The following is a 24,540-nucleotide window of genomic DNA, read 5'->3' as shown; positions in this document are numbered from 1 at the left end:
CACTGGAATTAGCCAAGGAAAGGTAAGTTAAATTAATGTGTTCAAACCATTCCTTGAACTACAACATTTCCTAAATTGCTGATTTTGGATAGGACGGTAGCCATTAATCCAGCCAACCAAGACAAACCAGGGAGACATCAGCTCTTTCCCTCATATCCTGCCTTATACTCTTTTCCTTCATCAAACCCTGCCAATTTTGTCTCCTAAGTACCTAGCAAAACAACAGAGCTCTGAGGAGAGAATTAATACCAAACTCAATATACAATAATTTGGCATTACCAGAGGAAATGTTACATGTAACATTAAATAAGCAAGATCTTGATAGCTAAGGATTTTGATAATGCTGCTCAAGGCAAAACCAGTAGCCTTTCTTACTCCTTTCAGCAAAGTCCTAAGTGCTCTTGATTAATAAGGGAAAAGGTTGCTATTCAGTTTGCACAGTAAGTACTCAAGAAATAGTTGAATTTGATACAGGGGAAAAACAGAAAAATGGAGTAAAAACATTCATGGGGACTGCCACCAATTTGGGTAGGCTATAGCCAGGTTGCTGTGTCCATAATTGCAATCAATATTAGGAAGGTGTTGACTGCAACTTAATGAGAAATGCAGACTGCAGAAAGCTAGAAGGAAGGTTCTGAAAAATAAATCCTAAAGATTTCTACATCACCAAGGTATAACAAAAATTTTCCACTGGTTTCTGGCACTATGGTAACTAAGGAAAAGTTATGAGTGATATATTTAACAAGGACGTTATTTTTGTAATGTTCTTATAATGGGTTTCAATTGGTAGACTTTGAATTTCAGGTACTGACTTAATATGTAGCAAAATGCCTTACTGATGAAAGTATCTATTATGATTAAGATGAATTAGCCCGTAGAAAGTTGTGCATATCCATCCTTGCAAATGGTTTATTGTGACTAAAAGCATGGTGTTTTATTCATGAAGAACAAACAGCCCTAAGCTTGTCATGCAAATGGAAGTGTCCTTTAAAGATTATCCTTGCGGGGCGCCTGGGTGGCGCAGTCGGTTAAGCATCAGACTTCAGCCAGGTCACGATCTCGCGGTCTGTGAGTTCGAGCCCCACATCGGGCTCTGGGCTGATGGCTCAGAGCCTGGAGCCTGTTTCCTATTCTGTGTCTCCCTCTCTCTCTGCCCCTCGCCCGTTCATGCTCTGTCTCTCTCTGTCCCAAAAATAAAATAAAACGTTGAAAAAAAAATTTTAAATAAAAAAAAATTATCCTTGCATTGAAGGTTCTTGCAGATTGGCTATAGTTTATTTTATAAATATACCAACAGTTGATTGAATACTGGTTTCTCTTTGTAGATACCAGCTTTAGGAATGCTAAATGTAAAATATGGAGTGAGTACATTCAACTGAGACCTCACAGTACACTCTTTACTGTCAGACTTTGAATTTATTTAAAACTTATAAAAAGCTAAGTAGGAAGCCAAGTGGTTCTCAAAGGACAATGCAAGGGATACTTGAGGTATTGAAAATAGTCTGTACTTTGACTATGATGATGGATACACAAGCCTGTACACATGTGATAAAAAAAAGGCACACAAATAAATAAATACACACACACACACACATACATACACATACACACAGGGATACAAGTATAACTATAGAAACTCAGTAAGATCAGTGGAGTGTATCAATGTCAATTTCCTGCATTTGATATTATACTATCATTTTATGATATTACCATTGGGGAAACTGGATAAATGGTACAGGGGATCTCTATATTATTTCTTACAACTGTATATAAATCTATAATGATCTCAAAATAAAAACTAAGCAAAACTACTTTTCTTGAAATGCCATGTTTTAAAGCCATCCAAATGTGAAGGAATTCCTTTGGTATTTTTCTTCCCTTGTAAGAGAGTAATCTACATGATTATAAACCTATCCTTAGAATCAAGCACAGAGCCCATAGTGTGAATGTCGGCTAATGAAGCATTTAGATAGAGATTTAATTAGGTGAAATTCAGGTAGTATTTAATTAAGTGAAATTGTGGGAGAAGGGGTATTCATATTGCTAATAGAACAAATACTGCTTTTTAAAAAACTGTATAAATCATTTGAGTTTCTTAAAAACATTTTCCTTTAACCTAAAACACCACTTATGGATGCATTAAACATTCTTTTTATATTCACAACAAAAATTGTTGATCTGCCTTTTAATTGCTTTGCTAATATTATAATTATCCTTTATAATATCTTTCTGAAAATAGAAGTATTAAAATGTCTACAAAGATATATTGTTTCAGGGCCATTTTGAGACTTTGATAAGCCTTAGGTATATTTGTATTTGACAATCCTCTCCACCATGAAACATAATAAAATAAATTCACATGCCACATTCATGGGAATGTGGAAGGGAGTGTGAAGGGAATCACAAGGGAACGTGAATTTCCCTTTTCATGGGAAAAGGGGTCTCAATATTTTAAAGAGTTCTGAATGCTTATATGCCCTACATATACTGTGCACATAGACTGTAATGAATACAATACACCTGACTGATTTTAGCATGGTAAAAAGCACAATTCACTTCAAGAATGTGGAATAAGGCGGTATGACAGGTGAATCAGTATACCTAATTGCCTTCCCAAAGCCACAAAGTTGGTCTTCTAAGGTATAGTAGCAAAACAAACCTGAGCATGTGGGCAGCACTGAAGACCACATCGAACTCTGTGCTGTCCAATTCAGCTGCTTTTTTTGCCATCTCAGCTGCTTCTATGAGGCGAGCTTCTTCCAGAAGAAACTGACCTGTAAAGTATAAACGCAAGTGAGCTTCAACTTGGAAAATACAAATCTAATCCTGTGAAGCCATTAAAGCTGCTACAGAGGAAAATATAAAAATAGCGGTAAACATGATCTGAAGCTAAGGTTTATGTATGCTGTACATCTATATCTCTTCACTTGGTTATATTTTATATGCCTTTCTCTTCATTGCAGGACATCCCAATGCACCTGTCTGGTACCTTAATAGAGTTGGGTCTTTTCTTGTCCTTAAAAAAAAAAAATCCTGTATAGACTATCGAACCAAGAAATAAAATGAATACATTTAAAGGTATATTACAAAAAAGAATTAAATTTAATTATTAGTCCTTTAAAACAGCTACTGTCTCTTATGCATATGTGCAAACAAGGCTATCTATATTGAGATATATTCATTTCTTATATTCAAGCAGCACTACAATTATTGAAGGAACATACAAAGGTTCATTTAGCATTTACTATTATTTAGATTGAATACTAAACATGGAATAAATATTAACAAGTTCACATTTTTGAGATTACTTTCAGGTCTGCTTTGCAAGGTTAGAATTATTGCAGATAGAGCCATACTATTCTTTGAAACTATACCTCAAGAATTGATATAGGGTACTGTCCCAGAAACATATTCTAAGGACAAAAAAAAAAAAAAAAGAAGAATTGGGTCCAATTTTAAGGATGTAAATAGGCAAGCAGAGAGGATAGGCTGACTTTTTGATTTTTTCCTTTATAGCTGGAGATTTATTAACAGCACAAGTAATAAAGTTTGGCCCTATCTGACAAAGTTTGGCCCTTTCAAAAGAAAACCAAAGCAATGCATAACAGTCTTCTAACCCAAAAGGACTGGTCTTAAGATACAAGAGGGCATTTTCTGTTTTAAGAATTTATAATAAGCTACAGATATTGCTTGTATTTAAGCATTTCTAAACTTAAATTGGTAAGAAATGGTAAGTAAAGATAAACCTATGGTTTCAAGCCTACTTATTAAAATGCAGTGACAAAGTTTTAAGACCAGAACTTAGACATCTCTCAGGTATTTCTACTAAAAGTTGTACATTACTCTCTTAGTTTGTCACCTAATACTATGCCTTTCTTATGCCTCAAAATAAACATAATTCTTAGGTCAGAAGATTATTAAGGACACAGATTTATAAATGCATTTGACCCTTGAATACACAGGTTTGAACTACATGGGTCCACTTATACGTAGTTGTGTTTTTGCTTTGTTTTTTGACAAATACAGTACACTACTAGAAATGCATTTTCCCTTCCTTATGATTTCAACTTTTTTTCTCTAGCTTAATTACTCTATTTTGAAAATACAGTATATAATATACATAACATACAAAATAGGTGTTAACAGTCTGTGTTATCAGTAAAGCTTCTAGTCAACAGTAGGCTATTAGTAGCTAAGTTTTGGGGGAGTCAAGAGTTATACACAGATTTGCAACTGTGCAGTGATCAGTGTCCCTAACCCCCATGCTGTTCAAGGGCCAACTGCAGTTACATTTATAAATAGAAGAACACAATACTTAGGAAATTTGTGTGTATACTAACTATAAGTGTGTTGATATGAGGTTCAACTGAAAGTATATGCTGTTTAAAAACAGCAAAATAAGAATAAGATACTCTACGGCATCCTGAAAATTATTAATATCTCATCATTTATGTCTTAGTAGAGGATACCAGGCTAAACCCATTCTTCAGTTACTCTTATTATAGGTGTGTAGTTTTTTCCTTTTTCCTTTTTAATGTTTTTTAAAAATATTTATTTATTTGAGAGAGAGAGAGAGAGACAGACACAGAGACAAAGACAGAGAGAAAGAGAAACATGAGTGGGAAGGGGCAGAAAGGGAGAGAGAGAAAATCCCAAGCAGGCTCCTTGCTGTCAGCACAGAGCCTGACACAGGGCTGGATCCTACACACCCTGAGATCACAACCTGAGCAAGATCAAGAGTCAGATGCTTAACCAAATGAGCCACCCAGGCACCCCTTATTATAGGCTTTTCAAATTAACACATAATATTAATTGCCACCTGCCTTCAAAAAATAATGTTCACCCAAGTAAATGCATTAACAAATATGTTAATTACTATGTGATATTTAAATAAAGGATAATGTAGGGATTTATTAATTGTTCTTTTCCCTTTCCAGACAGCTATTAACTCTGAAAGGTATTCTGTATTAATAGTTAGGAAAATACAACAATTAACTGAATAATGAAGGTTATTTAGTAAAATTCATTACTCCAGACTATAGAGGGTAAAGAAGATAAGATACACTAGCTCTGGTCCGAAAAGAAAAAACTATATAAAGGAAAACAAAGAGAAAAAGAGAGAAAAGAGGGACATGATACCTACACTATCCACACAGAAACAGAGGACAATGGCAAGAAGCTTGTGTGATGCAGATAATGATACTGGTGGTTTAAGAGGTTAGTTTAGATGCAAAGCCCCAAGGGCAAAGCCTTTCAAGCTCTGTCAGTGCCAAACACATCTATCTCTCTTTCTTTTTCTTTCTTTCTTTTTTTTTCTTTCTTTCTTTCCTTCTTTCTTTCTTTCTTTCTTTTTTTCACAGTTTTATTTTTTTATTTTTATTTTTTAATATGAAATTTATTGTCAAATTGGTTTCCATACAACACCCAGTGCTTATCCCAACAGGTGCCCTCCTCAATACCCATCACCCACCCTCCCCTCCCTCCTACCCCCCATCAACCCTCAGTTTGCTCTCAGTTTTATGTGGATCCTGAGAAACTTAACAGAAGACTATGGGGGAGGGGAAGGAAAAAAAAAGTTGGAGAGGGAGGGAGCCAAACATATCTTTAATGTTCAACAACAACAAAAAAGGATAACAACATTAACTAGCTGTATAAAATTAAATACACAATTTTTATCATAATTTTAAAACATTTCTTTTGCTTTATGTCAGCTTTGCCATGCAAAATGCAATTTACACACTTTGCAAGGTCCCCAAACCACATGAAACATGTAATTTTTACTAAACAGTAACAGAAAAAATCCCCATATGATCATTTTTAACAGCAGAATTCATTCATCATATTAACATTCAGAAAAACAATACCGCAGCATATTAGATATTTGCATAATTCCCCCCTTTCTGTTCTCGACGGACCATATATCTCAATATCCCAGCATTAGTGTTCTGCTATGATAAAGGCATAAAATATTATGCAGTGTGGACCATTTGGTGTCTGTTTTTAAACTGAACTTGAAAATGAGAATCGAGGTTGAAAGTGAATTATTATTCTGTTATCTTATACAATGATTGTTTGCTTGTTTGAAATACAGCCCAAAATTAATGGGGAAAAGAGCAATAAGCATTTTAAATACAGAGAACCAACATAAATAGGGAAACAAAGACACATAGGTTTCTTCTTCTTTTTTAAAATTTTAAAGTTTATTTATTTAATTTTGAGAGAAACTGTGTGTGAACAGGGATGGGGCAGAAAGAGACTCGATCCCACGAACCATGAGATCAAGCTGAAATCAAGAGTCAGCCACTTAGCTGACTGAGCCACTCAGGTGCCCCTAGCTTTCTTTTTAATAACTATCCAAAAAGCCTATATTGATAAGTCATTGGGGGAATAATGAGGAACAAAATTTGCTCTTACTCCTTCTGGAAGACTTTGCCTCAACTCACTCTTCCAGCAGCTTTATATATTATTGTTCCCACCAGACACTTGCCAACACCTGCTGTCTCTTGGGTTGTTGATTTTAGCCATTCTAAGGTGTGAGGTGGTATCCCATTGAAGTTTTGATTTTCATTTCCATGATAATAAGTGATGTTGAGCATCTTTTCGTTTGTTTCTTGGCCATCTGGGTATCTTCCTTGGAGAAATGTCTATTCATGTCTTCTGTCCATTTTTAATTGGACTATTTGGTTTTTGGCCTTTGAGTTGTATCAATTTTTTATATATTTTGGACACTAACCCTTTATTGAATATGTCATTTGCAAATATCTTCTCATGTTCAGTAGGTTGCCTTTTAGTTTTGTTGACTGTTTCCTTTGCTGTGCATAAGTTTTTTTTTTTTTTTGATGTAGTTCCAATAGCTTATTTTTGCTTTTATTTCCCTTGCCTCAGGAGACATATCTAGAAAAACATTGTTTTTTCTAGAGTGTTCTCTGAATCACTGATGTCAGAGAAATTACTGCCCATGGGCTTTTCTAGGATTTTGATGGTTTCAGGTCTTTTACTTGAAGGTCTTAGATCTTTTACCACTTTGAGTTTATTTTTGTGTATGGTGAAAGAAAGTGGTCCAGTTTCATTCTTTTGCATGTAGCCGTCCAGTTTTCCCAATGCCATTTGTTGAAGAGACTTTTCCCCATTGTATATTCATTCCTCTAACAAATTCATTCAACAAGGGAGTAATAAATATGACTTTAATTTTTTACTAGTACCTATTGATGCTGCTATTCCACTGTCCATAGTTTGAGAACCAGTGTCTGATAGGAACAACAAAATAAACATTTTGTACCATAATCTAGATGCTCTGTCTGGATTAGTCACCAGTTAGATTAAGGTTTTTTTGGTCAATCAACTACATGTATTCTTCCCTATATTACAAAAAATAATGGCCAGGTTACACATACACATGTAGATAGATACATCTATATAAATAAGATATATGCAGTAAATACAAGTTTACTCTTTCAAACTCTTAAAATAAGGAGATTTAAGAATTTTATCCTTCATATGTAGAATAGTTATGAGAAATCACTTCTCTTTCACATATAGTAAACAAGCACATCCTTTGTGTTTGATAATTGAACTGAATTTCAAATAAACTATGAAAATCTTAAGTAAAATATATTTTGTTCTTATGTATGTATTATACTACCATGCTTTATCATTATTTCTTTGGTTTATAATCTGTCTTACCCAAGTTAATTATCATCATCTTATTTAATTGTCTTCAATCAAAGGAATAACAAAGGCAAAAACAAGATGAGAAATTACAATGAAAGAAAGTAATCTGAATAGGGAAATACAGAAAAGGGTATTTAAAGAGAAAGCATTCTCTAGAGGTCCAGATACAAAAAGTTGAAGTCTCCCCAGAGGCTAAAAAAGGCAGAGGGAAAAAGCAGTTGACAGTTCTGGATTCAAGTGCTTCTGCATTACAGTTATACCATTTCCTTTCTGGATAATTCTCTAACTGACCCCTTTAAACCACTTGGTAGATTTTTATCAATGTTTCAATAAGACAAACTGGTGAAGATCAAGCCTTCATTAATTCCTGGCTTTAGAAAACTGCCTGAAAGGTAGAAATCCACAATATAAGTTGGCCTTAAGCCTAAGGCTCAAATACTGCTTTGTAAAAATTCTGCAAATAAACTCCCTAGATTATTTGGGATTGGCATTTTTTACTAAAATATATGAAAAAGTCACTCTTCTGATCAATGTAACTAAATTAAAGAGCTAAAACAATCTGTAATAGGTGTCATGCTAATACAATTCTCTTTGGGAAAAATCATTCGTATGTAGCTTTAAAAAATGTTCAAAGGCAAATGAAAATCTTATTTATAAAATAACACCGTGAACTTAACATTCTCATTAAATAGTTCCCCTTGGCAGAGGACATCAGATATCTAAATAGATCCAGAATTGTTTGACTTCTACCACTACCACCTTGTCTCAAGCCATCATGTCACTCTGGATTGCAGCAATTACCTCCTGACCAGTCTCCATACTGCTGCCCTTGACCCTAAAGGGTACACAGCAGTCAGAATGATCCTATTAAAACGGGAGTCAAAGACCATCATTCTACAGGTGACTTAGGGAAACGTAATGTCCCTTATCTTGGACTACACTGCCTGATACAGTCAGGAGGGAGTTCCTCCACCCATTCTCTGACCTCATCTCCTTTGTCTCCTTCTACTCTCCCTCTTGGTCACTTGCTCAACGTACACTGGCCTCTTGCTGTTTGTCTAACACACTGGAGAAACAAAGACTCCTGCTTCAGAGTCTTTATTTGCCATTCCCTCCACCTAGAGAGCTCTTTCTCCAGATATCAGAGTGACTCACTCTCTTACTTCGTGGCACACTGTGGGGATTTAATAAATACACATTCAATAACAGGAATGAATTACCTATGTCCCTATGTGGCTACTTTTTGTCATCTGCAAGTGTAAGCTAGAGTCCAGCCAGCATAGGTCACCAGGCACTTGTCTATTCATATCCTGTCACTTTAAGAGTGATTTTAGGCAGGGCTGCACTAAATGGCCATACATGCTGTGTACTGCAAAATTTCCAAGGTTGCTATTCACAGTGAGGTCTCTATGAATATAAGCAACATGGCAGCCCTGGTTTTCGATCTCCGAATTTCTCTTAGAACATGGCAAATAACCCAGACATCAATTATACCTTCAAAGATATACTAATTCCACAACAGTTCAAACTAATGCAATTTGACTAAAATCTATTATACCCCATTGTACTTTGGAATAAATTCAGTAGTCTGGGAAAAGAAGAAGAAACAATGGGTTAATGTATCCAATCCAAGAAACATATATTGTGCCTAATACACATAAGATATGGTGATACTGGCAGTGGAGAAGGGGGAAGATAAATGCAACATTTATCCTTGAAACAGTTCCAACTTAGTAGAGGAAAGAGGAGATTATGGAGATATTTAAGTGCAAAAGAGATGTAAATTTGAGGAGATGTAAGGTATCACAAGCTAAGTGCATTGTGTCTGGATGGTGTAAACACTTGGTTTTTGTTCAACTTATAATCAAAGTTGAATATACACAAAGGGGACAAGTAAGGGTATCACTTGGAATTTTCACAAAGTGGCTATGGTCATATAATTATTAGCCAGATCATGAAAAAGAACATTACCAATATCCAGAAGCATCTAATCTTTTCTTAAAGATTCAGCAGACTGAAGCAGGGGAAAACCCTGGAAGATGGTAGATATATTGGGGCTGATTTTGTTGATATCTTATGGCAATAAGCCAGGCAGGTAAACTGGAACTGTAGCAAGCCCGAAATGTTTCTATTCAGGAAGGTGAGTAACAAACACCTGATAAGATAGGGTAGGGGGTAATGCCATGCTCAGGAGTTAGACTGGCTGTCCAAAGAAGATGCTGCTAACGAGAGGTTTTAATGTATGCTAATTAGACTTGGAAGGATTGAAAATATGGAGAGGAACCTTCCCTTTTGCTTCTCTGAAGGAAGGGTTGCTGAGTGTCTCTCTTTCTGAGCATCCCTTGCATTTCAGGTATGCTTTTACTTTTTTTTTTTTTTTTTAAGTAATCTCTATGCCCAATGTGAGGCTTGAACTCATGACCCCGAGATCAAGAGAGTCACATGCTCTATCAACTAAGCCAGCCAAGTGTCCCTGCTCCTAATCTTTAAAACCAGTCTCTCTCCCCTTCCCTTCTATTAGTTTTGTTGCTTTGTGTTTTTGCACTCTTGGAAGCCTGATTTAATAACAGCTCTGGTTTATTGAGACAAACCCAACGTGATAAATGTGTGGTGGTTACTGGCCGAGAAAACAGGTAGACCAGGTGAGTGAGGAAAGGGATACCCAGGAGATCAATCTGGAGTGGTCACTTTGAGATTGGGAGGTCCCCTATTTGTCCCTGTATGAACACGAGACCAAAAATTTGCCCTGAATTGGACAGGTGGCAAGGAAGGTGTCTGGTGCAAAGGAGATTAGAGGAACAGCAGGCCAAGGCTCTGTGCTCAAGTAGAAAGGAGGTCAGGAAGGCTCGGGATGCTTTATTACATTTATTTCTCCCCTGCCTCTTTCCAGAAGGGTTATGAAATGCCAGAGAAATATTGAGGAAGTTATGAAGACTGTCAGATAAAGAGTGAGAAGTAGAAGGAGGCGAGGAAGAGAAGAAGGGAGACTGGGGAGAAAGTAAAAAGATGTCAGAGAAAGAAGGAGTGGGAGGAGGGACAGGGAGGAAGAAACCTCACAACCCACTATAAGTGTAAATAATATATATATATATATGTATATATATATATATATATATATATACATATATATATATATGTATATATATATATATATACATATATATATATATATATATATATATATATATTATATAAACCAATGCACTGTATGAAGGAAAACAAGCTCACACTGGGCTTTAAACAATCTGAGGAATTTTACCACCTAAAGACGAAGGTAAAGATATAACTAGATGAAGAGTGTGACCTAATCAAAGTATACAGGTGAGTAGTGTCATTTGCTAGACAAGGGAGTTGTAAGGAAAGAAATGAGGTAGACATAAGGTCTCAAACACAGGGGAAGTCAGTAAGGAAGGGAGTGTGCCTCTGAGACTAATTTACGATGGCAATGAGAATGGAGAGGGGTGGCTCCCAGAGCCAAATGCTTATACCCTTTTCCTAGGAAGAGCTCTGAGTCTCCTCATTGCCCTCCAACACCATCTCAAAGGACTCTTCTGAGGGGTTCCTTCACAGATGTGTCACTGAGGCACAGAAGAGTTAATGGCAGGGTAGCAAACTTCGGGAACAACTGTCTTCAATTAAGTGAAAGGCAGAACATAAACAAGAATCTCAAAGTGCATTCCATCACCATATCCAAATAGCTAAGGCTGGAAAACCAGTATCTCTCTTTTTCCCTCTCTGCCTTCCTTGCTCGTTCTCTCACTCTGTTCCCAATTACTTGTTACCTATAATACTCATTCTTCTTGCAAGCAATCGTGTCTTTTCTGTTCTCTCTTTCTGTCTTCATGTTGATGGATACAGAGTCCTCTTTTTCTTCGTATCTAGATTTTTATTGTCCCCTTTCCCCCTGATCTCTGTCTCTTTTTTATATACCTTATCCAAAGTTTTTTCTATAGGATTCATTCATTCTCCAAGGTATCGGTATGGGTCCTATTCCATTTTAAAATAATAAATGGTCATTGTGACAACTGAGCACATATGACAGGCTAGTTATTTTACAGAATTGTCAATAAATCCTCACAAGCTGAGGCAGTAGCAATCATCTCTAGATTAAGAAACTGAGGAACAGAGAAGCTAGCAAAAGGTAGACCATGTTGCAGGAGCAATTAACAGAGGGGCTGGGAGAGCCACATTCCAAAATCTATTACACCCCCTTATCCCTAATCTAAAGCTTAACTCAGTTCTTATCACCTTGCTTTTGTGTCTTCTTGAGTCCCATACAAAGACAGATTCAAAATAATATGCATATATAAATTGTTGCTGTGGTCTGAGTGTTTGTACCTCTACTCTCTCCACCCACAAGTTGATATGTTGAAATCCTGGAGCCTTCATGAATGGGACTAGTCTCTTCATAAAAGAGACCCCAGAGAGTTACCTTGCCCCTTCCATCATGTGAGGGCACAGTGAGAAGGCTGTCAATGAGGAAGTAGGCCTCCCCAGACACTGAATCTGCATACATCATGATCTTGGACTTGCAGCCTCCAGAACTGTGAGAAACAAATTTCTCTTGTTCATAAACCACCCAGTTTATGTTGTGCTGTTACTGCAGCCCCAATGAACAGAGGCAGAACTTAACTGTACCTTTTTCTTAACAAAGCATCACTTCGTTACAATTTAAAGCAAAGTGGACTCTATTCCCATGCAAAAAATGGAAGCAGAGATGAGAAAAGGAAAGAGCAAAACTAACTAAAGGCCAATCCGTCCTTCGGCAGTCATCCTTTTACTGCAAAAATACTGACTGACCATCTTTGTTATGTGAGGCACTGCAGCCAGTACGGGAACCTCTGGAGCAAGGCCACTCAGGTTACTTTCATGATTCTTTGATTTTCAGCCACAGTTTCCTCACTTCACAAACAGGAATATCCTTGCTGTGTTATCAGGAAGAGTAAATGAGATCATGTCAGTACCACTGTGTGGGGTGACATCTGGTGCCCTGCCTCCAACTTTCCTTTTCTTTCCTCTTTACATGAGCTCTTTTCTCTCTCTGTACCTTTCAGGCTCTGTCCCTGCCTTGATGACTTCAAGCTGCCCTTCCTTCCTACAGCCTTGAAGTACATGATTATGAGAGCTCCATGCCTGTGTTTCTCCCCCAAGCAGTGCTCCAAAATCTCAGCATTCTGGGTCTTTGTCACCACTGAGGACTCACCAGGCTCACATTTAGTGCGTACAGTTGAAAGCGCAAGGCAAACCATAAACATATCCTAGGCTTTAGAGTGAAAGGAGGTTCAAATCCTTGCTCTGCCAACCAGCTAGGCATAGGGCCTTTAAATGCTGCCACGTATACTCCTGATACCTTAAATCCCACAGATGTAAAATAGAGAGGATATGATTTCTGCACAGTGTTAGATTGCTGAAACAACAAAAGGTACATAAAAACACCCAGCATTGGTGCAAAGACATAACTGTTGAACACTGAGCTTCAATAATAGCACTAGCATTAATGAGCACAGATGTGCCCAGCATGACACCAAATACTTTTCTTCGTGGAAATTCTCAAAACCCTGGTGTCAGGTCATACCATATTACTTGAATTGATTTAATCGTTTTAATACTGTGAAACGTCTTAATCCTCCTATGTTTTATAACAATAGTATTCTTTTTGTTTTTAGAGTTAATAAGGAAATGTGGTGGATGCAATGGTCCAAATGTTTGTGCCTTCCCCAAATCCATATTTTGAAAACCTAACACCCAAGGGGATGGGAAAAAAAGGGGGGGGGGTGAGTCCCAACTTTCAGTGTATTTGATATATATTTCATGTATCAATAAACCTATCAGTAGAGTATCTGTGGATGGAAAATATACCTGTTCATGTCCTCTGTTGACATAGTGTAGTCAGGGTACCTTGGTTCAAATGCTGCCTCTACTATTAACTGGCACTGAAGTCTTGGGTAATTTATCTTACAGCTTCATGACTTCACTTTCCTCTTCTGTAAAATGGAGACAGTCAAGCAATCTCCCCACCTGGCTTTTGTGGGGATTAAATGAGAATTCCACAAGAATTTCTCAGGACACAAAAGCCCTAAGTAAATGCTTGTGTTATTATTATATTTGATGAATTCATCACAGAAATGTGGTACTTAGTAGAGATTTCAGGCAAGATGCCTTTCTCTTTTTATTCCTATCTCATTTAATTTTTACATCTGAAATTCTACATGTTGAGTTCTGTCAAATAAGTTTTGGAAAATTATTTGTTCACTATAATAATTTTCCTGCTATCTTTTCTACCAACTACCTGAATAATAGTTTAAGACACTTGTTCTTTCACATTTTATCAAGTATATATATTCCTTCATAATAAATGTACTCATTAAAGAAAATATAAATAGAAAATATTAAGCCTGCAAAAAAAAATGGCTGTAAGAGTCCAAAATGCTAAAACATCTGTTATTAAAATTGCTTCTTTGGTTTTATTTGCTTTGCTTTTCCAATGATGTGGTTATTTTTCAAAATTTAATCACTCTTCATGTACAGTAACATAGGCAGTTGTGTTATATATTCTTTATAAGTTTAACTTAGGATATTAAATATTTCATCAAATGGGAATAGCAATAACTTATTTAATCATTTCCCTTTTTCAGGCATTTAGATGCCTTCCTATTTTTGCCTCTAATAAATAGCAATGGTATGGCCCAATTACTACCTTTTGTTAATAAACATAGAAAAAATATTTTCTTAACATATATTATCAAGAGAATTATTGAGAATAAATGCAGAGTAACAAGGGAATTTATTGCTATTTTAATTTGAATTTCTTTATTTCTGAGGAAATTCTATGTTTACCTATCTTTTAAAATCTGTTATATTTTCTCTTTGGGGAATTATTTGTTCATATCCCTTGGTCTTTATATTCTGTTTCCCTTGTAGTTTTATAGTTTCTCATGTTTTATTTTTTTTTATTTTTTTTTTTCAACGTTTATTTATTTTTGGGACAGAGAGAGACAGAGCATGAACGGGCGAGGGGCAGAGAGAGAGGGAGACACAGAATCGGAAACAGGCTCCAGGCTCTGAGCCATCAGCCCAGAACCTGATGCGGGGCTCGAACTCACGGACCGCGAGATCGTGACCTGGCTGAAGTCGGAGGCTTAACCGACTGCGCCACCCAGGCGCCCCAGTTTCTCATGTTTTAAGTAGACAGATGTTTTAGCTTATGCTTTTATGGAAATTATTTATCACTTACCTGCTTGTCCTTTTACTGTATTTCTTTTTACATTAATCCTTTAATTTTTCCTTTATTCTTTGCTTATTAGCTCAGAGAATCCCTTCCCTGTTTTTCCCATTTTAGTCATGGTTAGTTTTAATTTCAAAAGGCTTTCAAAAATACCTCACATAAAATACACACCAGGTATGAAGATTAAATAATATTAACCTATTAGACACATTGTAGTAATAACAAATTTAAAAATAAAAATTCAGAGGTAAGAAACGAAGTAGTTTGGAATGACATTTAGAAACATCATATTCTAACTATATACCTGTGAACTGTCTGTGCTGTCCTTGGAGCAATAAAGAGACACAAATACTGATATTTTAACAAAATATTTTGGTCTTAAGCATTAAACATAACCGTTATCTCAATGTAATTTTGCACAGACTCACCAAAAATGTATTTTCATTTTAAATCAAGGAAACACCATTATTTTGTTCATTATTTAATTTTTAAAACTACTCTTGGAGTTTCTGAAGTGATTAAAAATAAAATGTTACAACACATTCAACCTCAGCTAACTGCCACCTACTGACTAGCTTTAATTATGATAATAAAAAGTAACTACACACCTCTTACCAATTCGACTTATCACATATTTTCAACTTCCTCTCTTAAAGTGTTCACTGATGAAATATCAAATATAATTTTTTAACAATTTCCACAAGGATCTACTTTTTAAAATGCAATTTAAGGGCATATAAAGTATCCTAGAGACAAACAGACTAGAATTTTAATTGTAGAAAGTTCTGGACTTTTCAAGTTCTTCTCCCACTATGTATGTTGAAAATTTCGGATCCAGAGAGTCACTTGGAAATTCTGAACTTCCATTATTTCAATCAAATGGCATTGAGATCTATTCCTAACTCATAGGAGTTAAGACAAAATCAAAAAAATCAGAATAAATGTAATAAGACATTTTCAGGATTCTAAAATTGATAGTAGAGCCAAATAATAACCTAGATAATTATAGTTTTAAAAATTCTACACTTCTCTTTGGGTTCAAGAGGAAGAATAACAAAATGACTGTTCCTCCACATTAGAAATGATTTCACAGTTGTCTGGACCAGTCCTTTTCCATTCCCATTGCTTGAATTCTCTCTAACATCCTTAAAAATCTACAGCTGAAAAATCTTCAATGGGCACTCATTTCCTAACCTGGCAGCTCTCCTAAGTTGGATGTTCTTCCTTCTATGGAACCAGAATGTATCTTCACAGAGTTTCTAGCTATGGTCCTAGTTCTGTCCTTGACCTATTCTCCAGGCATACGCTGTGCCTTCTGCCTCAAATATTTTCTCTGCTTTATTATTCTCCAAAGTATCCACTTGTTTCTCCATTTTTTTTTTTTCTGGTGAACTACTATTCATTCAAATATAGCCTATGTGTCAGCTCGTCAGGCACAGTTCTCCTGCACCCCAGCCTCCCAAATCGAGGCCCCTTTATTATACTATATCTCCTTTATAAAACCAATTGTAATTATAATTAAATGATTATTTTTACAACGTGTGCCTCCCTCATCGGTTTGCAAGCTCCCTGTTGTCTCCTTACATCTAACTTAGTAAATACTAAGTTGGATTAAGAGGTTCAGGACTCATCACTACATAGCTGAACTCTTGGAATGAACACCTTCACCCAGAGAGAGTAACCGAAATGAAGAAAATGAGGGGAAAGGTGTATGGTCAAGAGGTTGCTGAGAAAAGAAGAAACCATCCAAGGTCAACATAAAAGAGTACTTCTAATAGCATTTATCATACTCTGCTTCCTTCTCACTTTTTATGCTTTTATCCTTAATATTTAATGAATTTCCATCTACCCAGATGTATACATAGTAGGTATCTCATAATAAATGCATTTTGATTTAATTTGTTTCAATCTACATAAAATTTACTACTAAGCACATAAAGAAAAATTACAATATATCTTTTTGACAAAATGATTTTTCTAGTAATTTGTAAAAAAAAAAAGACAGAGACAGAGACAGAGACCTCTTGTCTTAACTTTTATTTTTTTGGCAGAAACTTTCCATTGGAGCCATAGGGAAATCCATGGAGAATTCCATGAATTACAGGCCCACATGAGACAGTAAGCCACCAAATCCTCATCTTTGACATTTATAAACTACCTTCCATAAAGCCTTCAGATGATTTGTTTCATATGGACATGGGGTACACTGTAAGCTTGATGACATTATGAATGTAACATTATACTATTACTGACACCATAGTTTGAAACATATTTTCTATACATTCCTTAAAAGTTTTGATGAAAGATTAGTGAGAAATTGAGTATATATTAGCAACAACATGAAATCCTAGCACTGAAACACATTTTGAAAGCCCACATCAACTCGTTCACACTTTACAGATAAGGAATCTTCATCCCAGAGACTACAGGGACCAGAGAGCTCTACATTTTTTTTAAACTTATTTTTATTTATTTGGAGAGCACGTGTGCACATGCACAGGCGTTCACATACACGCCCACGAGTAGGGGGAGGAGCAGACAGAGAGGCAGAGAGAGAATCACAAGCAGGCTCCACGCTGTCAGCACAGAGTCCATCACAGGGCTTGATCTTATGGTTTGAGAGATCATAACCTGAGCCAAAATCAAAAGTCAAATGCTTAACCGACTGAATGACTCAGGTGCCCCTTAGCGGGCCCTACATTTGACAAACTTACTGAACCAGTTTTACAAACCTGTCTAGCTTTCTTTGTGGCAAGCCAACCTGAAGCAGAAAAGACAGTCTGCAATGCAATCCCTTCCCCAAAACACAAAACTAGTGGATTAAAAATGCAAATAACTGAGAATACTTTTAAACACTGCCTTCTAATGGCCATTGCAGCCAATATAAATTCCTGTACTTCACTCTGTCTAGTCCCAACTGCATAGTATTTTCAAAGTCACTTGTATCATTAACAAGCAAATCACAAGCACATAATCACCCAGGAGAGTGAATCTCCAATAGAACAAAATTCACCCATGCTGGCATTTTCATGGGCGTTTGCAAAAGCATTTTATAAAAAGACACAAAATAACATGTATATTTCATTAAACATTTATTTTTAAGCTGAGAAAGTATTATTCATTCAATCTGTGGGTATAAATATCCTAAGAATATCCATAACCAGTAAGTTGACGGAGAAATCATAGTATGTACATTCTCAGTACAAGAAGTAATAAAAATGCTAATGGAACAAACTTTCAGTCCGTTTTGGAATCCATATCCAATTAAAATGGAGACTACCTCTAACTGAGCTCAACTGACATTTATTACACATTACTGTGAGTAGGGCAATATGCTAGATATTGATGGTGCAAAAACGGAAAACAGGGACTCTCCATTCTCAATTATCTTAGAATTTTCTAAAGAAGGTAAGTGTATAATTTCAATATAAATATTAACATTCCCACAACTACTGCCAAGTCCAAACTATCTTCTTTGCCTAAAACATAGCAATAGAGTTCCCCTCCACCTTCCCCTAATCCTGTCTTCTCCTCAGGGTCCCTTCTTTTTCCCTAGGAAGCAAATGCAAACTCCTTAGCTTGGTCGACAGAGCTAAGCCTTGTCCTCCCACCTTCCCATCTGGTTTAATATAATCCAGTCACATTAGCCTTCCTTCTCGACTGTGAACACAAGCTTGCTCTTGCCTACGACTTTGAACTTTGTTACTTGCCTGAAATGCTGTTACCTGGCTCTTCAAAGAGCTGGTTCACACTTACAGATTTCAAATATCACCTCTTCACAAATGTTTTACTTGCCTGCTTGCTTTCAAGAAGCACCCCACTTCCCACCACATCACCTTCTAAAAATGACATCACCCTATTTATTTCCTACATAGCCCTACTCACTTTCTGAAAAAGAAACAGTACCTTCTACCATTAGACACATTTTATACACATTAAAATTAATAAAAATCCTTCCCTAAACATTTTAAGCTAAGTTATGATTTATATGAATTTGGCACTCTAAAATTGCATAGAATGACCTACTAATCAAAAATATCGGCCTACTTACCCACCCGCACATCTGGTTGTATGTCTCCCAATGTTGTGAAAGAAATGGAGCATACATAAGAGAAGAAAAGGCACTGGTGGTTATCAAGGGACCCAAAAGTTAGTTTACTTCAACTAACTTAGGCAAGCCAACGCCATTTCTCTAGGCTTCAGTCAACTTATTTGTACAACAGATTATGTTAAACACATTATATTAAACCATTGAAAACAACTTTCCAGTTTTAAAATTCAGTCATTTGAAGTAGATTTCCCTCAAATGAAATGTACATTTTTTATAACATGAGCACAGTGAGACAGGTGTATCAAGCACTCCGTATGGGCTTTCTGTCCGTTTGTAGATTATTTTGCCTTAACTACAACTTTTTGATGCTTCAGCCTGAGTCCTTTTTATTTCCCATTCCAGCGTGGGGAAAAGTACTGAAACGATTTCATCAAATTATATTGAATTATGCAGTCATTCCTCCCATAGAAAATACATGTACCTCTAACAATGTATGTGTGCTAAAATTTTTTAAATAATCCAGGAGTGCTAAGAAGAATCAGTTTTAATACATAATTTACAGATGTGTGTTATCATCACTGTCTTTCATGTAACCTAGACAATAAGGAATTTGTTGCATTTTCTGTTAAAACTATATCCAAAATCTTCTCATGGGAGAACTACTCCCTACCACCAACACTGAAAACAAACAAAAAAAAAAAAAATTCAGGAGGATGTAATATAAAAACAATAATAAATTAAAAAGAGAAATAGGTAAAGACAGACAAGTCAGAATAATAAGGGGGCAAACTCTTAAAATGAACACAACAGTGATTTTTTTCCCCTTGCAATTCAAATGAAGCCAATATGAAATTTAAAGGAATTGATTGTGAAATATCTAAAGCATGTAACAAAATTATAGAAATAAGATTAGAAGGTTAAGTAGAATTAGTTTGAGGTAAAGGAAATGCAGAAAGCAAGATAGGGGGAAAAAATTCTACTTCAAAAGTTGCAATAAGAAGAGATTCTTTAGCACTCAGGGAAAATAATCATGGACCTACTTTAATGCACAGTAGGGGTACCCAAAATAGTATGCATGAGAAAGTCTAATTTAAAATACTTCATATGAGAAATCCTGTAAAAATAAAATATATTCTGCAGCAAACTTAAATTAGTTGACTGCCAACTTAACATGGCAATAACACTGCATCGTGAAACAAAATCAGGAGTGGTTATGCAATAACCCATGTGGAATTACATGCTGTGTTATGCTGGTAAGATAAAGCATCACGACCCTAAGTTTATAAACATATATGCAAAATGTAAATAAGCAAATGGACTTGTGGTTGGTTAAGTGTATCCTCCATTCTATTATTTCCATTCTTCTACACTCAGAGCCTGTCACTGATTTATTTTTACTATTTGTAAAATAGAAGAAAGAATTAACTTTAAGAAGAAGAATATTAGGGTTTTTTTCCTCAAGACTTAATCACCACCCATCTTTCAGCTTACTACTTGATAATAACACATCAAAGCCAAGAGTGGTTAAAAAATCATTTTTCCCCCAAAGGATCAGCAAAAGTGAATGTCTTTCGGTTCCTTGAAAGCCATTCCAACTACAAATCTGGTAGAAATAAGTACATCTTACCCAACACCAAACCAGCTATATACTTCACCTCACTTAACACATGACTCACTCCTAATGATAGAGTGGAGTGTGACAGAGTTGTTATATAAGTCCATTCTGTACTGATTAAGGCAAAGACTGAACTGCATGAGAAAGACATCTTTTATACCATTTATGGTTTATCCTTGACCCAAATCTCAGGTATCTAGAGGCTGGGGTACATTTATATTTTCCAGAAAGCAAGAAAGCAAGATTTTGTGGTCAAAATTTAAACCTCTGAAACTTCAAAATGATATACTCAAGGAACAATATATTATCATTCACAAATATAAGAGAGCTAATATTCTGGTTATATACCATGCATCAGGCAAGGAGCAAGATGCTTTCCTAATGAGACCTTATTTACCTTTCACACTGGACTTGAAAGAAACAACTGTGGAAATGCCTCTCCCCATTGAAGTCCTACGAAAATTATTAATGGAAAATATAATGCATAGCCCTCTATAACATGCCTGCTTTGAATGAAAAACTAGGACTACACCATGAGGCTCAATCTGTAACAATGAAGTCTATGCCCTCTCAAAATGTTCTTTGCCAGCAAATCCTAAATCTCATATCAACATTAACGGTAAATGGGGAGGGGGGGAGGACATGGAAAAAAACTATCAACCACTCACCATAATGCATGTAACAGTTTCCTTTGGTGGGATCCAGCTCAATAGCCTTCAAGAAGAACTTTTCAGCCTCACTCTTACGACCCTTGAAAAACAGAGAAAATGGATGATTCAGCAGTAGATCATGAAGGATTCTTTACCTCCTGGGCCCAAATGAAGTAAGTAGACTGATGTCTACTTGGTAATCACCACACACACACAAAAAAGTGTTTTGTTTTTATCTAAACAAGGATGATAAGGAGAATATGCCAAGAGAGAAGACTGAAGTCAGAATCTTGGGAAACACCAAGATGAGAAGAAAAGATAGTGAGAGAGTTGATCAAAGAGATCAGAGAAGAGGCCAGGAAGGCAAGAGAAAAAAGTGAAAAAATGGTTTCATGAAAACCAAAAGGATGAGATAATTTTAAGGAATGGTGGAAAACATCATTTTCATTTTCTATTTTATTTTCTTTCGATTTGTTTCCTCTTCAGTTCTTCTTCCTTGTAAAGAATCTTGGGCATTTTAGCTTTTGAGATGATTTTATCCTAATGGCTTACTTTACATATAAAGAAACTAGGTCACAGTTTGTTGCCTCTCAAGCAACTACTGCTTATCTTTGCTGATGTCATTCAGCACTAAAATACTCCTACACCAGGATTTAATCTAAGGCCAACACTTCTTCCTAGCTATAGTTTTAATTTTAGCAAACATTACCATTATGCCTAGAAGAAAATAAGCAAAAAAACAGGGGGGAATGCTCATAAGCAATCAACCAACTTTTCATGAAACAATATCCATCCCGGCAGATCCTAAACTATATATTCTTTACCTCCTTATAGCCTCTGAACCAAAATTGCCTACAGAGTAATACAAAGGGGTAGCTCGAGGTAGGAGAAGAGCCCCGAGAAAAATTTTCCTGGAGCAAGTCTGTTTTGTCCTGCAAGGTTGGAATGAAGGTCCATGCTGACTAAGAATGGCAACAGGCACTGAGAGTAAAGAGAAATGATCTTATCTCCCTGTTCCTTCTAACTTATACACACACTATCTACCACATGAACTTCAGATAATGTTGTTTTCTTTCTTCAGATATATTTTTTAAACCACCATTAGAGAGATACGTCATCTGAAGGTAAAGGTATGTAATTAATCTAATACCCTCCATTCCATTCAACTTTGCTCATTCACCCATTAAAAAAAAAAAAATTTGTTCATTTCACTCACTTAAAAAATTCACTGTCGTGGGGCGCGTGGGTGGCTCAGTTGGTTGAGCGACCGACTTCGGCTCAGGTCATGATCGCATGGTTTGTGAGTTCGAGCCCCACCTCAGGCTCTGTGCTGACAGTTCGGAGCCTGGAGCCTGCTTTGGATTCTGTGTCTCCCTCTCTCTCTGCCCCTCCCCCACTCATGCTCTGTCTCTCTCTGTCTCAGAAGTAAATAAATATTAAAAAAAAAATTTTTTTTAAATTCACTGTCGCTACATCCTTTATTCACCCATTGCCCTAGCCAGGAGGATGCAGCCTACATACAGCTTCTGCTATAGACAACAGACATCTGACATCTCCATTGCTACTCCAGTCATAACTTCTCTTTAACTCACAACTCTCACCAAATATCTAACAATTGAAAAGTTTATTCCCTGCAATATTTCTCACGACATTTTAACTTCAAAGGAAAAAAAGGAAAGTATAGGCAAAATGCTCCCCCCACACAGCATACTTCCATGAAGTAAGTAAGACTTGGCAAGAATCTTACAAAGCTAGAATTCCTTAAAATAATCACATAACTCTAGTGAATCAGGCAGTATAATGTATTAGTTCAGATCATAGATTCTAGGCAGGGAGAACAGCTCCCCCATGTGTGTAGCCATGTGACCCTGAGTAAATTATTTCATCTCTTAGCTGTAATGTTCTCTATTATACGAAGATAGGTGGAGCACAGGGAATTTTTAGGGCCATGAAGCTATTCTGTAAGACACAGTAATAGTGGATACATGTCATTATATATTTGTCAAAACCCACAAAATATATAACACGAAGAGTGAACCCGAATGTAAGCGGTGACTTTAATGATAATGCACCAGTATTTGCTCGTCAATAGTAACAAATGTGCAACACTAATGCAACTTGATAATTGTAGGGTGGTAGGAGGGTAAGGGTGTATATGGGAACTCTGCATGTTTGGCTCAATTTTTTTTTATGTTTATTTAGTTATTTTGAGACAGAGAGAAGAGGGGAGTGGCAGAGAAAGAGAGAGAGAGAGAGAGAGAGAGAGAGAGAGAGGGAGGGAGGGAGGGAGAGGAGAGGAGAGGAGAGGAGAGGAGAGGAGAGGAGAGGAGAGGAGAGGAGAGGAGAGGAGAGAGAAGAGGAGAGAGACAGAGAATCCCAAGCAGGCTCAATCCCACGGACAGTGAGATCATGATGAGCTGATATGAAGAGCCAGACGCTTAACTGACTGAGCCACCCAGGTACCCCTCAATTTTTTTTTTATCAACTTAAAACTGCTCTAAAAATAAAGTATACTGTTTTAAAAAAGAAGATAACAGTCAAATCTGTTTCATATGATTAGTGAGTTATCTGAGACGATATATATAAAGTTGTTATAGTACTTGGGTATAAGTTTGTAATAAATGTTAACTATTTTTTAAATATACATATATACATGAACATATAGTATGCAATAGATAGCAGAGTTCCGAATGTCAAAGAATATGTTTATTATATACACAGTCTCAGAAACACAAGGTCAGCCTTTAAACCATTAGAAAATGATGTACTAAGAATTTCAAAAAGATAATAAAAGACACAAAATAAAAACTATCATCAGTAAAGGGTCTGTACAAATGTTATATGCAAAGATACAAAGGATCTGTGAACTTTCTTCCACTTAAGTTTTTCAGGATAGAGAAGAAACTGGCTCATTTATCAATGTCACAGTAAATGGGGTTATAAAATCCTTGTATGTAGTCCATTGGCAAAAAAAATAGTATATAGCGTTAAAAACATGCATCAGATCTCAAAAGACAATGGTCTCTAGTTGCTCAGTGGACTAAGTTATTAAAGGCAATGAGTCCCAACATCTCCTAGATGCAAAATAAACACACTGAAGGCCAGAACATTCTTTCTAGGGGGAGTACCAAACCATCATGCAAAAACCTATCTTTCTGCTTTGATCACTATTTATTTAGTCAAGTGCCAAATAATGAGGAAGAAAGTTAAATCCTCATGAGAGTATATAAAATCAAGAGTCAAGCAAATGCAAAAGTCAGCCATACACATACATTACTAGGTCTTGGGAAGAAATCATGGTGCCTTGGAGGGAATATTATGTCGAATC

At 36.2% G+C, this 24,540-nt stretch overlaps 1 protein-coding gene across 2 annotated transcripts in view; it reads right to left on the bottom strand.

Annotated features, from left to right (window-relative positions):
* Positions 1-24,540, bottom strand: part of TMTC2 (transmembrane O-mannosyltransferase targeting cadherins 2) — a 404,748-nt gene that overhangs the window by 71,487 nt on the left and 308,721 nt on the right. For both annotated transcript variants that reach the window (XM_019835295.3, XM_023257281.2), the window contains exons 9-10: positions 21,231-21,312; positions 2,660-2,774 (exon numbers count right to left, since the gene is read on the bottom strand). In XM_019835295.3, coding sequence (XP_019690854.1) covers positions 2,660-2,774; positions 21,231-21,312 — 197 coding nt within the window. The remainder of the gene's footprint in view (positions 1-2,659; positions 2,775-21,230; positions 21,313-24,540) is intronic.

Source organism: Felis catus, chromosome B4 (assembly GCF_018350175.1).
Source record: "Felis catus isolate Fca126 chromosome B4, F.catus_Fca126_mat1.0, whole genome shotgun sequence".
NCBI classification, from domain to species: Eukaryota; Metazoa; Chordata; class Mammalia; order Carnivora; family Felidae; genus Felis; species Felis catus.
The sequence above is the reverse complement of the archived record's forward strand: the minus strand, read 5'-3'. Positions and strand labels throughout refer to the sequence as shown.